Below are 18107 nucleotides of genomic sequence, written 5' to 3'. Positions count from 1 at the left end.
CTGCCATGCAGAAAAAAACCTACATCAATGAGTCTGCAGTACGGCTCCTAGGTAAGAGTTGATATGAAAGAGGTGAGTTACTTCAGTAATGATGTCACAAGCTGGAAATATTTACACTACTGTAAACAAAATACTGTACATAGCACCAGCATGACTCTTTGGGGGGAAAAAGAAGCTTTTGAAGAAGGACAAAAATTATGAGGAATAGGAGAAAAAAAGGGAAGGGGGGAGTTCAGTAACAAATCTGAAATCTAATCCATCCTTTTTAATAAGCATGTTATTTCATTCAATGTAATCTCATTGGAGCTTTCAAAGGAAACCTTAATTTTCAATGTATTTTGAAATAAAATATCACATTACATAACGAGAAACAGGGTTATTTCAAAAGGTCCACAGTGTTCAGTAACTGATGAATAACTGAAGATAATAAATGCATAAATGCATAACAAATGCAGAGGTGAAATTTTCAATGCAGGGTACAGGATCTAAGCCACACAACTTCAACAGATTTCAAGGTCAGAAAGAACCATTTGATCAGTTAGTTTATTTTAATGTAACGCTCATACAATAGATCCTACACTGTCATGGGAAAAAAAAAAAAAAGAAAAGAAAAAAAAAAGTATGATACCATGTGTTTGTTCTATTACAGAAAGGTTTGTTCCATATTTTTAAATAGGCATGTTGATTATCAAGCAATTTTCCGTAATTATATTTAATTAGAGGCAGTCACTCTATCTGTATTGCAATTGTTACATATAACAGCTAATTATGTAGGGTAGTAATTCATGGGACATCGAAAATAGTTTCATCAAGAAAACTACAGTTTTATTTACTGTACAATGTTTTAAATGGAAACTAATGTTGTTCCAATTACAGAACAATAGCTTTTGGTATCAATTTTACTCACTTTTCACAGAAACAGAACCCACAGTCATGACTGGTACCTTTAGCTACTATGTGCTATTAACAAGGATAGGAAGGTGTTTCCTTAGTTGCATACTAAAGATGTGAACATTTTCTTGGGTGTACAGGTATGCTGCACATATGTTATGTACATATATGTACAACATAATGTTGCCCTGTGCCTTCAAATACTATTGACTAAAAATAGTCATCAAAACACTGATGGAGCACAGAAGTTGCCTTTGTTCTACAATCTAGTCACCCTGGATATGAGCATATCAATTTGAAAACAAAATTAGAAGAATCAAATCCTCAGTATCTGCTACTAATTCAATAGAAGATAATGGAAACTACAAATATGAGGATCTCTGAAGATCAGGTTATATTACAGTTTAACATATATCTTCCCTACAAGTGTTGGCATATGAACAGTGGCTATTGCTGTTAAACCAGAGCTACTCTTGGGAGATCAACTTATCAGGTTCAAGATGAGATTGTCTTCTGTTTTCAGATCATTGCTATGAACTAATCTCACATTAGAAAAGTCACTGTGCCTCAGGTGGAGAGAAGCTATCAATCGACGATTTCCTAGCAAGCTATAACAACAGAAGTTTCCTCCATTTCAGTGTAGCCAGAAGTCATAACAAAGTTTATAAAATTCATACAAGTCTGTTGCAAACTAAAAATTATAATCACTTTGAGCGATGCTGTAACGTTGAAACTAAATGGCCAGAGCTATTGACTTTCAGTAAATTAACAGAGTATTTTGCCCTGGAGCTTGCTTTCAGTTCCCTGAACATGAAATTCCTTTAATAAATCAACTATTGGCAAAGATTATTCTGACACACAGCGCATCTGATTCTAGCTTTGTTTTCTCCCTAGGCATTCTATGATGCCCAGCAAAGAAATTAGATGGTCAGACTACAATCTCAATGTTATAAGTATTTCTACTTATAGATTCCATAGATTTCACCTAGGTTATTCACACAAAGTTAAGCATATTTGCCTTGCCTAAATAGTGACTGAAAGTACTAAAAATATCCTGCACTGCTAGGAATATTTTAAAACAAACTGGTCCTACCTACTCACTAAAGAAGATTCATTTATATTCAGAGCCTTTTTTCTAATCTGTTCTGAACACTTGCATAAACAAAGACTTGAGATCTCTAGATAGCTTGTTTAAATGCTTCAAATCTCCTAAAAATGGAAATACATCCAGTCCAATCATTATTAACTTCAATAACTAATGACAAGCTTTAATAATTCTTAATTGCTTTTGTTTATACTTAAGAAAATGTTTACAGCAACAAGAATTTTTCCCTCTGATTTCAGAGGGCATTTTCTAGCCTCTTGATGTCCTGGCCATTGCTTTCAATACTTGTAAGCTTCCAGAATCTAAAAAGAATACTGTTTTAGCATGCTGCCTTCATTATTTTTGCTTAGATTTGCGAAAGCTAAAAACTGGTATTTTAAAGAAACCTAATGATTAAAGCTTCTGGGTACTTGTAAAAAATATACTTTATTGCATGTTACACATTCCATACTCCAGGACAAGTATAAATATTTTTCTAGTAATTGCTTTTTTCTATGTACTGTTTTTTCTACTGACATTTCACAATTTCCTTGCTTTTAGTCAGATGTGCTGTTAAAGTGAAATCAGAATTCAACAGAGGTACAATAAAAACCTAATTAAACATTCACCTATATTTTCCTAAGTATAAAAAGAAGCAAAGACAAAACATTAAAACTCATTGCATTTAAAATTGAAGATTCATATTAATGAGACTGATAAAAATGTATTATGTAAACTGGTACATAATGCTTCAATAAGGAACCTGACAAAATTTCACTTATTCCTTTAATAATAAACATAAATGACTATTAAAAACAAACAAAAAAAAACCACAAACAAACAACAACAACAAAAAAACTGAGATATTCTGCTTGATATTTCACTATGTCACTACATTCACTGACTAATTGAAAATTAACTTACTCATAAAATTATATTATACAAGATAGCAGGTTATGTATAATCTATTTTCCCTATGGTGGAAGCACTTAAGCCTGATGATTAAAATGAAGATCTGCAACAATGGTGCAATAAGCAACCTGTATTCTCAACATAAAAACTATCCATCAACCAATATTATTGGAACTGTATTACATCACATGGTATAATAGAAATTAAATCACTGTAAAGCATTATTGTCACAGAAGTCTATGCTTTGGAAAATAAGGAGCCAGCAAAGCAGATTATTTGTTATTTCTATGTTCCATAACTTAAAATATATGCTTACTCATCAATTAGAATTTATTCTACCAAACTACAATGGACTACACTAACTGTTTAATGGAAAGCTAAAGAGATGAAATAACACTTTACATAATTGGAAAAAAAAAAAAAAAGAAAAAAAAAAAAAGGACTTACTCCACAGTTCCCTTTCTAAAATACAAAGATCCAATTTATGTAATATCAGAATAAATTTCTACATTATAGATGTCTGTCTATATGTTATATCTGTATTCCAGTTATGAGCCTGTATAAAGCAAAATATAATAAGCAGAAAATAATTTGTCCTTTGACAGTATAAGAACTAATATTTAACACTAGAGACAGAGAAATTACTGTTACAATTATATACTGAAATAGGGAAGAAGCTCTTTCCAATGAATACAATGCAAAGAGTGACTTGAGACAAGACTAGTAAACCAGTTCACAGTAGTTATACCTTCACATACAAAAGTAGACTAAAACCACATCTCTATCCCCGAAAAAATCTTAAGGGCTTATAGGACCCTTTAAGGACCACACCAGTTTGTCCCTGTCTGCCAGGGATTTTCTCTATAATGTGCTTTTATATGCTGCCATAACTATTTCTGAAAGGGCCTACCTTTTTCTCAGATCTGTAGGTGGTTAAAGGATTGACACACAGGCTAATAAAATATACAAATGAGAAAAAGAAAAAAAAAAAAAAAAGAAAAAAGAAAGGTAGACAAAGCCACTACCTAGCTGCCTGCTGACCAAAACAAACAAAACAACAACAACAACAACAACAAAAATGCCCTAGGTCATCCGAAATGAATTACTCCCAGACAAGAACATTGGCTTCCATGATTAAAGGGCAATCTATTCACCTGTGTTCCCTGTGCAGGTACACCTCTGTCTTCCCTGCATTCACCACTTTATCCACACTCCCGGTCCCTTTGCCAACTCAGGCTAGAGGGAAAAGCAATGTTATATTTTCTTTTGTACTAGAAATTGAATTAAAAACCAAAACAAAACAAAAACAAACAAACAAAAAACGCCTAATACCAATTTAAAACACTTGCATCAGTGTTTTCCATACAAGTGAATCAACAGTGCAAATACTACTGACTGTTAAATTAAAGCAAGGGCAGAAAACTCTAGCTCTGCAGAATGTATTTGGGATAAGATGCACAACCACTGAGCAGGTGTTGCATTTTTTATTTATGAAAAACAGAACAGAAAGAAATAGGAGATGAATAATTTTCTTTAAGTCAGCATGGCAAAAGGGAATTTTAAAAATAAATAAAATCCTTTTACATTTTCCTGAAAGAGCATATCTGCATAAACGCACTTGGCAAGATAGGGCACAGAATTGACCTGGAAGCTTAGAGATAACAAGGAGAAAAGCAGGACGCAGCAAGTGACTTCTGACCCCAATGGCCGAGTTTCCAAATTCTTGATTAGTCAAGGGCTTAGGGCAGAAACAGCTAAGGAAATAGAACAGATGAGAATTGTAAGCTACAACCTATTCACGGAAACAAGTTTTCATTATAACACAAATTAGTAGGGTTCTAAGTTGCTGACGGGGAATATCATAAAGACTATTACTAGAATACTTAAAATTCCTTCAGTCACAGAAGTACTTGTCCAGGCAAAAAGAGGAAGACATTAAGTCAAATGCACTGGGGTAACTAGGAACTGCAGTGTACAAGGTAGTCTGGGAAAAGTTAAAATAGTGGAGTAGTAGATAAGGTAGTAGATAAGTAGTAAGGGCCAAAACATGCTAATAGGTAGATACTAATCTCTCTTTGATAATGGCTGTAATGGAAATGTTTCTATTCAATATCTGCTTTTCGAAAAAGTCATCATGTACTGCAATAATCATTAGCCTCTAAAAGGGTCTGGTGTAATGGAAGACTTACCAGGATTTTGCTTTTTGGATTCTCAAGTATTATTTCTAATGTAAAGCATTTGATCAAAGAGCTTAAGTTAAAAAAACAAACAAACAAACAAACATGTATTACACATTTTAACACAGTATTATTGATTAGCTTGTTAGCACACCCATTATCCCATCGTTGCAGAAACCTAAATTTAGTGGTCTTTAAGGAAAACACCTGTGTGAAAGTTTGTATGGGTTTTCTACTTTCATGATGAAAATGCCAACTGATTTTTTTTTGTTGTTTGTTTGTTTGTTTTTTTTAAACAAAGTGTCAGACTGACAGACCTAAAATTCTGAGTCCAATAAGAGCTGGAGAGGAAGTTCAGATACTTGATAAACATTTTCACAAAAAGTATTGTTAATGGTTTTATTAAAACAAACATGCCAACAAAACTTCATATAAAATTTCACTATTTAGAAGTATTTATAATTATTTTTTACTAAATCTACTGAAAACTAAGACTAAAATTCTCATACTGTCTAGTGAAGTTTATGTATTTGACTCCAAAGCAATATGATCTTTGGGCTGAACCTTCAAGTCCTGCTAAATTCAGCAGCAGTTCTTAGAGCTCAGTGCTTCTGTAAATTTAGCCATTTATTATAGTGAACTCAGATGCTTATTTTTGGATACTAAACTTTGAAAAAATTCCATTGAAAATTGCCATAGATTATAATTTGGATATAATAAATTGAGGAACTTTTTTACTTCTGCTGCTGTAGAAGCTAGGGAATTAACTGGGAAGCTAGTAGAATTAACTTTTTAACCAGGAAAAATCAGCGTCAAGCCTCGTTAAACATACAATCATCACCAGTACTGTAAATTGTGTCACTATCTGAATAAAGAAATCAGACTGTCTACAGTCTACAGGGGGATTCCCTCCCTTTTTGATGCTTGTTTAGATGGAACACAGGCTACCAGAACCATAATTCTGTAAGTTCATTCAACCTCTTCTAGCAGTCTGCATGTGTCCCTGAGGCCTTAAATAGGTTATATTTATGATAAACAACAGCAGTAACATATTGGAGGTTATGAATTATTGCAATTTCACTCACAGACATGGTTTTGCACTCACACTAAATCTGATGGTGAATTATGGACTGAGGATAAACAAGGAGTTGAAATACATATTCTAGACTGATTCTGACATTTCTTCGGTTATAAAGAAATAAACATATTCAGTAAATAAACATATACATATGGAACAAACTGTGCTTCCATAAGTATCAAGGTTTGCAACCTCAAGTACTTAGAAATGATATTCTACCTCTGTTCAAGCAAAACTTTTTTTCTGCATATATTTGTATGTGTGGAAATGCATAATTGAAGGAGTTATAGATATTCAAATACAAGCACTGCTAATCTTTGTGCACCTGCAAAGTACAAACACCTTTTCATTTACAGAAGTGGCGTAATTGCTTGGCTTTGATTTAGACTGGCCATATACCACAATTTTCTATACCTTTATCTTTTACAGATAGCACAAGCAATTTTATTATGTTAAAGTGAACATTGTAAAGTAATTCAGAACCAAAATATTTCTGTGTTTTCACACAAATGTGCTACACTACTTTCATATTGGATGAACAGCAAAGACTAAACACATCATTCCCTAGGAAAGAAGTTACTGTATTTTTCACAGTAAAAGGGTGTCTGTCTTTAGGATTATGCATATTTAAAAATCTGATTCGCTTCTGCCTGGTCATTTTTCACTGTATATGATGAGTGTGCATGGACAGATATAAACCTAAGAGAAACAAATGAAAGATTTGAAAATAACAAAATTGGTATGAAAATGAAAGAGCATGTGAGATATTTAAATTACTGAAAACATGCTTCTACTGTTTTTTAGATAGCTACATTTCAAGTTCATGTTGTTCCTAGAAATAAGTGTAGAAATATACATCACCTGTGCTCTTGAATCCTCTGTTGCCTTACGATTCACTTTAAGAAACTACACAAAATAGACTACCACACTTGATATTACATTAATATGATGTTATGAAGTTTGTAACTAAGATGATTTAAGATGTTTCAATAGACGGTATTTTCAGTGAGAGATTTCTCTAATTTTTCAATCCATTTGGCAACTCTCAGATCTGTTGAGCTGAACAATCACATTGCAACTCAGTTTCTTCCCAATTTTTTTTTCTTTTATTCTTTGAGGAGACATATAAAAGTGGATAACAGGTGGCAAAATAGTGTGTTGCAGCTTTCACTGATCAGCATACTCCATCTAGATTTACTTGTATGGAAATTTCACATTAAGACCATAAATACGCACATTAGTATCTGTGGAAAGTGTATGAATAATAAACTTTATGCATCTAAAGACCTTTGTGCAAATAATTTTTTTTACATATGTTTAAAAGAGTTATTTCACTAAATACCTATTGAAATCAATTAGAATACTGACCTGTATACTCCTGCCTATATGCACTACCCTTGCATGATATGCACTTGAAATAAATAATAAATCTTCTTTTTTTTTTTTTTTTTTTTTTTTTAATCCCAGCTCTACACTTACTAGGTTACCAAAGATATGAAATGAGCAGGCCAGTTTGGAAAGTAAAGAGTCCCTACTTTTATTTTGACTGGCATGGTTTAAATATATATATATATATACATATATAGATATATTTAAGAAGGTACAAGCTTCACTACTATACAATTCCTACCTTTTGATACTCTAGAGAAGAAAAAGGAGCCTTAGATATATCAGTTCCACATAGACGTTTCCATGCCATACAAACTGCCATTATTTTTCATCTTTACACAAGGACATCAAGAAAAGATAGTAGGATCCCAAGATAAATATTCATAGGACCAATATGTCCATAGGACCATAGAACCTCTTAATGAACTTTGTTGTATGTCTTGAACACCACAAGCCATACAGCTTCACACATGTAATTCCAAATGGTGTCAAGTAATTGGCATTTTAACTTAAGTATAATTTATATTTTGACAAAGTGCATCTTTCAGGAAAAAACAACCATTCCCAACATGAACACAGAGATGGCAAATCCTCTTGGTTTTTGGTGGAATATTTCAGTGGGTAGTCCACACAATCAACATTTTATGCCTTATTTTCCATTTGAATTAGGCACTAGCTTCAAGACATTGGTACTTGTCAAGCCTTTATTATATGAAACAGCCCTTTACCTGTAAGGTAAAGACCTTCCATGTAGGTACTTATTACTTTATAACCAAATCACACATCAATTTTCTTTTTGATAAACCAAAGAGATTAAGTCCTTTAAATCTCCTATGGAATTTTCTCCAGTGATCAAATTTCCTATGCTCTCCACCCTTCACTTATTGTGTCCTTATATAGTGCATTTTCAATATGGAGATTATACCCCTTAAGATGTAAGGCTATTTAGAACTATACTTTTCCAGTGGAAGGCATTGTTATCAACGGTGATGCAAATGACATGATTTAGACAGCATGTAGCTGATATTCTCATATGGTTCTGGAAGCTGAAAAGCATTAGAAAACTGTTGCGGATCTTCAGGTACACATTTGAAATCACTTGATCCCAAAACATTGAAAAAGGCTCCCAGATACCTACAGAAGTTGAAACATTGCCAATTTCACGTGTTGAACCTTTTATTTACTTAAAAAACATTGACAGGCTTTAAAAAGGAATGCAGACATTCAATTATCTGGTATAAATGTACTGTGTCATGTTTGATAGAATATTGTTCATAGTAACTCTCTTGTACAATTAGACGGCTTTCCAAGTGGACCTACATCAGTCTTTGGGGCACAAATTAGACTCAAAAGCTGTTCTCTGAAGTTTTTCCTTTCATGTTAGTAATAATATAATTAACTACATTTTTCATTATTTGCCCTTGGAAAAAGCCTTATTTTTCCTCTTTTGTTACCTAAAGTTCTGATCAACTGTTCTTTTTCTATGCTGAAACATGGGTGAAAAACTGCATGTAATACTTCCTTACATGCAGGTGGCAATTTCTTGTCCCTTTAGAAGTGTGAGAAAGTTTGTGGGAGTGTGACTAGTATTTCAATAGCAGAATAAAGCTCATTCTATTTTGGTCTTTGATTTCATAAGCCTGACTGTAGTGTTTTCATTTAGAATTAAATCCAAGCTTATAGGCAAATAATACCTGTATGATATTAAGACTCATAAAAACACACAAAAGCTTTCAATAAGAAATTTGTGTGTCTGATATCGTACTTCCTGAACTCTGAAAGCAATAAATAAAGAATTTATTCTCTTTCCTCAATAGATGGAAAAATCTTTATTCTTGCACCCAATTGCTAGTCTTCAATCAAAAAAATAAACTGAATGGGTTTAACATTTGGTAACTGATTTGACAACAGGGATCCTAAAGTCCTTTTAGAAATTACGCGTTTCTTCCTTTTAGTCAATTTGCTGTTTTCTTCTCTTGTCTCTCCTCGCTGTAGTTCATTCCTTAAAAGTTTGTATGAGACAAGATATGCCCAGTAATATACCATACACAACTGGAATAAAATGTGGTATTCATGATGTCAGCAGCCCCAGAAAGGTCAATTTAAATTGCAGTAAGTTCCACAGAGAGCTACAGACAGGACTGAAAAATTAGAATGTCGCTTAACGCCAGAAAATAAATAATAATAATAATAAAGTTATATAATCTAGCAAAATAAGAATCTAAATAAATATGATTTCTCTGTGAATATACTGTAGATAGGTACCATATAGGGACAGAATTTTAATAGAAGTTACTTAGAAGAAAAATGACTATTCACTGTTCTGCCTTAAATTTATTTTGGAAACAAAAAGATTTCTAACTATTCAAGTAGGAAGGTTATAGTTCAGCCTGTAAAAGGAAGGACAGGGCAAAAGAACACAACCATTTTATGAAAAAAAATAAAGTTTGTTTTATTTATTTTACCAAAACACTATTGAATCTCTCTTCTCCTTTACTAAAATAACTTTTAAAGATTTCGTTATGATCTTGAAAAAGCTTTGCACCTGCATGGAATTTTACTAGCCACATGCTGTGAAGTTGATACTCAGAATATTAATTTGCTTTACAGGTCTGCTGTCATGCTAAATTCTATTTTCATTGTGTTTTAACAGTTTTTGCATGGAAATGTTTATTTGGATTATTTTGTTTCCATGCAAGTAACTGTTCCTGAGGGAAAAGCTTTTCTAAGTACTATACACGCATTTGTACATAATACACAGACTTTTCTGTCTACTGTATCACCTTTTTGCTGTCCTCTATGAATGTGAAAAAGAATACAAGTCTCAAGATTGCTTTTCAAAATGTTGAGAAAAAGCAATCTTCAGTATGATGTTTAAGATCTAAAACTTACAGAAAATGAAAAATCTGTCTTTAAATAAACGTTGTCAGTCTGACAAATATACTATAATTTTTTCCATCTTTGTGGTATTTCTTTACCACTAACTTGTACTTGTCTGGCTGTTTACTAGAGTTCTAGAGTTAATTTTCTTGTCTTCTTCCTGTCTTCTTTCATCCTGAAGGCATACATCCTCATTGTGTGGTGGTGTTTTCATTTGTTTATTTGTTTTTTCCAGCATACAGAAAAAAGGCAAGGTCCAAATGTTCACCAGGTACTAGCCCTTGAATGAGACACTTATGATATTAGCCTAGTCTCATCAGAGTTCGTTCTTGTACAGGCAAGTCATTTATTTTCATTTATCTCTTGCCTGAGAGGTTATTCCACTGATTAATCTACACAGGCAGTTTCAATCCCATCTCTCCCAGACTCATGAAACAGTTAGTGACAATCCTAATCAATACAAAAGAACAGTGATTTACTTTTTACTGTTATTCACTCACATGCAAACAAACCCTTTCTCCATAAAAGTTTTACCTATGCAGCAACCAAGAGAGAAAACTTATTTCTGAAGTATTAATTAAATTCCCCCACATATCAGACATTAGTGAGCTGTGGTGAAAAGCTTCCAGAAAGTTATCCATATTCCATGCATTCTTGTAAACCTGGTTGGCATCATCCCATCCAACACATTTTCTATTTACTGATAGATTGCTTAGTTGACAAGCACAGACTTTGTCTACAAGGCAAAAATTTTTTGCACTTGACAGCTGTATTCATAATGATAACTAAGCACAATTAATAAGAACAATCATCTCACTAATTCTTTAGAAACAGCTTGTCCCCATCAGCAGGTAACATCAATGAGACAAATTATATTCTAGCAATTGGGACAGATTTTGCTTTCTATTTTGCATTGTATCTAGATGGGTAAACATAATTGATCTTTAATCAACTTTATAAAATAATCAAATTTTAAAAGGAAATTTTGCCTTACTTCCAAGATGTAGGATGTCAGCAGGAATTCACCAGAGATCATTCCATTATCACTGATGCTATTTGCAAAATGACATAGGTAAAGCCTTTTTTTTTTTTTTTTTTTAGGGGGGGGGGGTGCGGGGGCAGGTATTGTCTTCTCTGAACAAGAATTTATTTGCAGAAATACCTTTGAGGGGTTGGGTTGTGAGTGGCAGTAAAAAATACATCTATAAAGCTGCATGTATTAGTGACCAGAAAGAGTCCATGAAATACTTAAAGTCTCAAAGGGGAGAGCTAACGGTTTTAATATTTTTTTTCAGCCTTCCTCACTGTTTCTGAGAGATTTTTTTGAAGCCCAAGCAGAAAAAAAAGGAACATACACTGAAAGCACCCTTGAGAATATAACAGTTCTAGCTACTATACACACCTTCTATAAATATGTAGATTTACTGGTTCTTAAGTTTTTCTGAAACTCAGCCTCATAAACTGGGGAGAAGGAAATGTTAAATGTGTCCAATGGCCAGTGTAACCAGAACACATCAATTTGACATTTACTATAAGCACCACAAAAAATATTTTTAGTTTAAACAATCTTCTTTCATATAACAGTGTCTCAATATTTACAGGGTAGGTCTAGAATTTGAGAGTTAGGTGGGGATCAGTTAAGTTGCACATTGTAATTTTCTTTAAATAAGTATGTTTAAGTACTATCTAGGGCACAAATTACAAATTTAGCTAGGGAACATGTCTATGTGGTGAAGGAACGTGTTTATCAATCTGCTGCCAAATTAGTTCATGTTTCCATCTCACAACATGACACCTTCTCCTTCCAAAATATTAAAAGATTATTGCTTTAACCAGGTACTAAGCAGCTATGGCAGTGCTCTGTTGTCAGAGAAAATCATGGCTCTTTTCCAGCTCCCAGAACAGCATGCTTATTAGTCATGGCTTTGTAAATTCTCTCACATGCAATATGTGAACAGTTTAAGAAAAAATTCCCAAGTTTCTAATTGCAAGCATGTACTACAAGCTGAATCACAAAGTACTAAGGCTTAGCACACAGGTAAAAAGGCACTATCTCCCAATGGTAGATAAAAAGTTACAGACTCTTGAAAAAGCATTACTCCTCCTGTCATACTGGCATTCGGTTCTGCCAACTCTTTCACTTACCAAGATCCAAAATCTTAGAGAATACAAAGAAAATAGACTAAAAATAGGCAGTCTTCATATTATTGCACTTAAATGAACCCAGATAACCTTATCTTCCACTGATTAACTAACGTGTTAAAATACCTCTTAAAAACTGAACTGAAAACTGGGAGGGTTTTTAGTAATAACTGCCTACAGAGGAATGCACACCAGGCTAGTATACACCGTAACTATCCTGTCTCTCAATGATACATGATATAACTCCCATTGTATTTGCCAATTCCCTATTACATGATATTTTTTTACCTGCTGTTGCCGAAATGGGATCTCCTGGAATGCATCCATCACATGGTCACTGATGTGCCCAACTGGCAGTTTTAGAATTTAGAATTGCCTGTGACCACTACTTATAAACTAACTGCTGGAGCAAGTATTAGAAACAAAACAATACAAAAAAAAAATCAATATTCAGGCAGCTAAAGGTTACAGCTTAGGTTGGAAGACTCATGGTCACTGATGTGCCCAACTTTAGAATTGCCTGTGACCACTACTTGTAAACTAACTGCTGGAGCAAGTACTAGAAACAAAACAAAACAAACAAAAAAAATCAATATGCAGGCAGCTAAAGGTTACAGCTTAGGTAGGAAGACTCTACTGCAGCTTTAATAGCTTTAGGTCAATAGTTTGACTGTTGCCCAGGACTCACAGGGCATACATAGCTTACTTTGCTGCAGCAGTGGCACAGAACAAGACTGAATCTCATAAGGACCAATGAAAATGAGATTATTTTTTTCTTACACATCCAAAATACTACTGCAAACACAAAGAATTTGTTTCAATTATAATCTAAGAGAATTTTCAATCAGGTATGAAGAATTTCCTTGCCAACTAAAAGAAAGGAAAAAGCAGAGCAAAAGCATCACCTGGAGATTCCCTTAAATATCAAAGGGTAATTTTCCTTAGTCTGTTTTCAAAATCCTGACTCCAAAACTTGCACTCACACCTCTGTCAATGAAAATCATGCATATCACCATCTATCTTGTTCATCTGTCCTTCTCCATTCCACAAATTGGTAGAATTAGATTAACAGAGCAGAGAGAAGAAAGAACCAAGTCTACTAGCAAATACTTGTTCAGCTTTCTGGGAAGAAGACTAGAGGTATTACTCCACTATTTGATGGTCTCTTCTGATGATAACCCTAATTGTTCTTTTGCCCATTTCCAATTTGCCTTTCCATTCTCCACAGAAAAAAGGAAACTGAGCAAGCTGCAATTCAGCAAATACACAATCTCAGAAGAAACAAATCTGTTGGTGGCAGGTGAGTCCTGAAACCCACAATTACCAGCTGGAACTGCAACTGCTTAAGAAAATCAGCCAGAAATTCCTGAGCTAATAGCAGCTGCTCAAGAGATTGTTAACAGCTGCCAAAAAGCAGCAGAAATCCATGGGACTCCCAAATATTTTGAGAGATCTGGAAAGTAAGACAATAATTATTACATGCTAAGCCAGAGCTCTAGATCCAAAAAGAAGGTGTGGCACATTGCCTGAAACGATTAAGGCTAGAGATCTTTATTTTGCACAGAATAAATGATCACATCATTTAGGAAAGTGGTAAAGAGAAGCTTTTTCTTTCTTTCTTACATTTTTTCCTTCTCCTTTCTGCATGTCTTTCTGTAGGTTCTGTGCACCCATATATTTTAAAAGGTTAAGAGTCACAGGCCTCAGGCTTATCACTAGCTAATAATGTTAAAAACTGTAACATACATTCTGTAATCACAACAAAATGTTGCTGTAGTGACCAACATGCTGCATGCACACTGAAAATTCAGTTTCTTTTGCACCAGAAATTGTTTTTACTAGCACCAATAGAAAAACATTTATCTTGCAGCAGTGCTGCTATCTTGCTATTACATTATAAACGATTATATTTCTTACATGTTTCATTCAGAAACCTTTCTTGCATACAGATGTATTTCACACATGATCAGAATTTGAACCATGAAAAGCTATCTGAGACACAATATTCAATGAAAAGCAATGGCTTGTTGTGGGATGGGTTAAACAAGTAAGGATAATACATTTGAGTTTGCCTTGTATTAAATAACAATAATTCTGAGGTTATGAAATCCTAAAATGGAGTACTGATAACTGTAGGTAAGGCAAATGACTAAAATGAACATGTGTTTTCCTCTAATAATTCTGCCTGTGCTGCTCTCCTCCAGATGTAAAATTGGGATTATAAATTTTTGGTTTGTTTGGTTCGGAGTTTTGCTCCCTGCTCCTTCCCCCCAGCCAATTGACTAGAACCTTGACCCTGGGAAATTAGTGTCTACATTAACACAAATACAACACAGTAAGAAAATGATTTATCAATATTCTCCCTGGATGCCACTGAGAACTTCGGTGTTACATGGAAACCCTGATGTGTTTGGGTGTACAAGCCTGCAAATTCCTGAGTTCACAATCTGAACTTTTATAATACATATTGTGTTGGTGTTGAAGCAACTTGTAGTTGACTACAGGTAATTTGTACAATTGAGGTAACTGCACTACATCTTGGTGAATGTTTGAATTTAGAAAATATTCTACTTGTACAAAACCACACTGTTATGACATAGAATAGTATAACTACATAATAATGTGTTAAAAAAATCTCTAGGGATATTTGTGAGGATAAAACAAATAGCATTCCGTGTCTGGTTGGTAGCTCACATAAAGGTAGGTCTTTGTTGACCCAGGAGATCTCAGGAAAAGCTGGGGAGTCAGGCAGCACTGTTTGGGATGCACAGAAGGGTCCTGGGCCATGTGGCAGCTGCCTCCTGGGTCTGTCAGGCCACTGGGGCCTGTCAGGCCACTGAGGCCTGTTGGTGCCACAACAAAATTTCTCCTATGCCAAAACCCAGCAAGTGAATATTTAACCACGTTAAAAATGTTAATGGCTGACTTCAAAAGGAATTTTTCTTGAAGGAAGTTATATAACAGACTTACATACAGGAGGCTGACTGGGAACTGCAAGACTATAAACTGCTGCTTTTACTTTTAAGTAAAAGATGCAAAGTATTATTTGTGAGATTTCTTTCTTAATCTGTCTTCCCCAGGAAGAGATCTCAAAATTGACTTCCGCAATAAAAATTAATTTACAGGGCTTTAAGTACTAGGAAAAAAAAAAAAAAAAAAGACAAAAATACCATCTTCTGGCTGCTGTGCTGAGGGCATAAATGAGACGGAGCAAACTGCAAATGAGCATTTAGCTGCATTACTTGGTTTGGTAATCACTTCTAGTGTTATTTTCCATTAAAGCAAAAAAAAGTAATTACACAAATGTGCATCATTAAGAATATGCCATTCCTAAAGTATATCCTATGCCTTCTGAGGGCACCGGCAAACATTCTGCTTAGTTTGATCATGCATAGAAATTAATAGAAAAGAGGAATTGCATTTTCCTGATCCATCTCATAGCAAAGTTACCCTGTTCTGTTTCAGAGGAAATTCATGAAAAATGAAATAAGTTTTATATAAGTGCATTTTTGCAATAGATATTTGTTGAATATATTAGTAAAAGATATTCCAATATTAATAGGCAAATAATATGAAAAAAAAGGAAAGTCGAAGTAAAGAGCTAAGTTATGCTCAGATAACAAAGAAAAGTAACATGAATACACATAGTAATAAAATATTCTGACTCTGTTTATACAAGTCCTAGAAATTCTACTAGCCTACAGAAATCACATTTGCTTGGAAAAATTGATAAAAGGTCATAGATCGGCTGTTTGCTATAAGGAAAAAAATGGAATTTCATAACAATGCTGGCTCTATAGATTGAAATACAAGAGAGTTAAACTTTAGAACTTAAAATGAAAATTTAACACCAATAGTAACACAGGTGCCTATAGACTGTTTGATAAAGCCTTTTAAGGAGGTCATACAGATATTATTATTGTTTTTGCTTTCTAAATTTGTCAATCTTGATTTAATCTTATGTTTAACCTCTACATGGCAGCCATTGAAGTGAAACCTATACAAAACAACTCCTTGGTCATATATTTCCTGAAACACCTACAGCTTTTAGCGCTCCAAGCAGTCTGACATTTCACTACCAATATTTAGTAACATACTCCTGCTTTTAGGGTGAAACATCATTAACATGTTTTAATAGAAATCATTTACAAAGATGGATGGTGCATCTTTCCTTTTCTGGCAACTTTTTCCCTAATTAACATTTTATATATTAGGCTTTCCTGAAAGCACAGAGTGATACACCATCACAGCAACAACTTGTTGAAGTTGTGGAATAACTTAGCTCTCGATCATAATGTTCTCAGTGCCAGACAGTGAGCTAATGGAGCCCTGTATGATTTCCTGAAAATGAAACACATATCACCATTATTACAGTAGACAGTTTTGCTATGTCCATAGCTTTGAAGTTCTCACTGTAAAACATCTGACCTTGATTCAGCAGTAAAAAATCCCTCAGCTTTCAACCCATGAACTCCTCATATATCTTTGTCAAGTTACCTATATTTTGACCCCCTACAGAGTCTAACAGAGATTTCTGAGTCTGCCATGTAATACAATCTGAGTTGCTGTCAGCCACAACTGCCTCCGCTGCCATGTCTTTCTGATCTCTGTTGTTAACAATACTTTTACGTGTCAACAGATGTCATCATATGTAAAGTGTCAAGAAGAGCCAACCCATGTGTGCTAGAGTTGACAGATTTCCTTCCAAAGATCTAGAGTATGTGTATTAAGTAGGTAGGTAAATTATAGCCATTTTGACAATGGAAGCTGAGTTCTGTGTTCACTTTTAAAACACAAACTGCTTCAGCTTTCTTTTGGCAAGAGGACTGACTGGGGAAAAAAATAAAAAAATAAAAATAAAAATAAAAATAAAAAGTCCCTAAACAAACCACTGATAGTTCCTTCCTACCCATGAATATATCACACGTCCTTGGTAACTTGGAGATGATGACCTCTCATATCTTTGGGTTGACTCTTTGGTGGTTTAAATTTATGTTGGCATTTAACCTCCAAAGCTCAAGGCAAACTGTGAAATCCGCTATGTTCTACACTATAGCACTTACACATGCATAAGAAAATGTTCCAGTATGGTTTCCAGACCACAGTCACCGAACTTCAAGAGACAGTGAGTGTTTGTGGATTAGAAGCCCTACACATATATCGATCAAATGAATGGAAATTCCATTTCATTTAAATGAGTGGGTTCATTTAATCATCTTTTGAATTGAATCAGTAACTTATAATCAATTTCCTAAATTTATGAATGCATATAGTACTAAATTTGCATATATGCTAGACCACAAGTGATCAACAAAATATTATGGTAAGTGATGACAGTCTGAGAATCTCTAGTCAGGAAAATGATACTTCAAATCAATCACAAATTGTAAGAGGCCTTCACCAACAATGTTTTGAATGTACAAAACTATTTGGTCAGCTGCATTCAGATAACTTTTAATATTGTATATTAATGTAATAAAAGAAAATAAAAGAAAGACACTCCCACCAGGGCAGAATTATTCACTATTCCCCAGTTTAAAATGATTCTACCCTC

The 18107-nt window shown here is 34.1% G+C and overlaps 1 protein-coding gene across 43 annotated transcripts in view; it reads right to left on the bottom strand.

Moving 5' to 3' along the window:
• KCNMA1 (potassium calcium-activated channel subfamily M alpha 1) overlaps window positions 1-18107 on the bottom strand; it is a 464377-nt gene that overhangs the window by 200705 nt on the left and 245565 nt on the right. For 8 of the 43 annotated variants that reach the window (XM_035330303.1, XM_035330310.1, XM_035330316.1 and 5 more), the window contains exon 4: window positions 24-47. The exons of the other annotated variants lie outside the window; for them this stretch is intronic. In XM_035330303.1, coding sequence (XP_035186194.1) covers window positions 24-47 — 24 coding nt within the window. The remainder of the gene's footprint in view (window positions 1-23; window positions 48-18107) is intronic. 43 annotated transcript variants of the gene reach the window in all.

Source organism: Oxyura jamaicensis, chromosome 6 (genome assembly GCF_011077185.1).
Source record: "Oxyura jamaicensis isolate SHBP4307 breed ruddy duck chromosome 6, BPBGC_Ojam_1.0, whole genome shotgun sequence".
NCBI classification, from domain to species: domain Eukaryota; kingdom Metazoa; phylum Chordata; class Aves; order Anseriformes; family Anatidae; genus Oxyura; species Oxyura jamaicensis.
The sequence above is the reverse complement of the archived record's forward strand: the minus strand, read 5'-3'. Positions and strand labels throughout refer to the sequence as shown.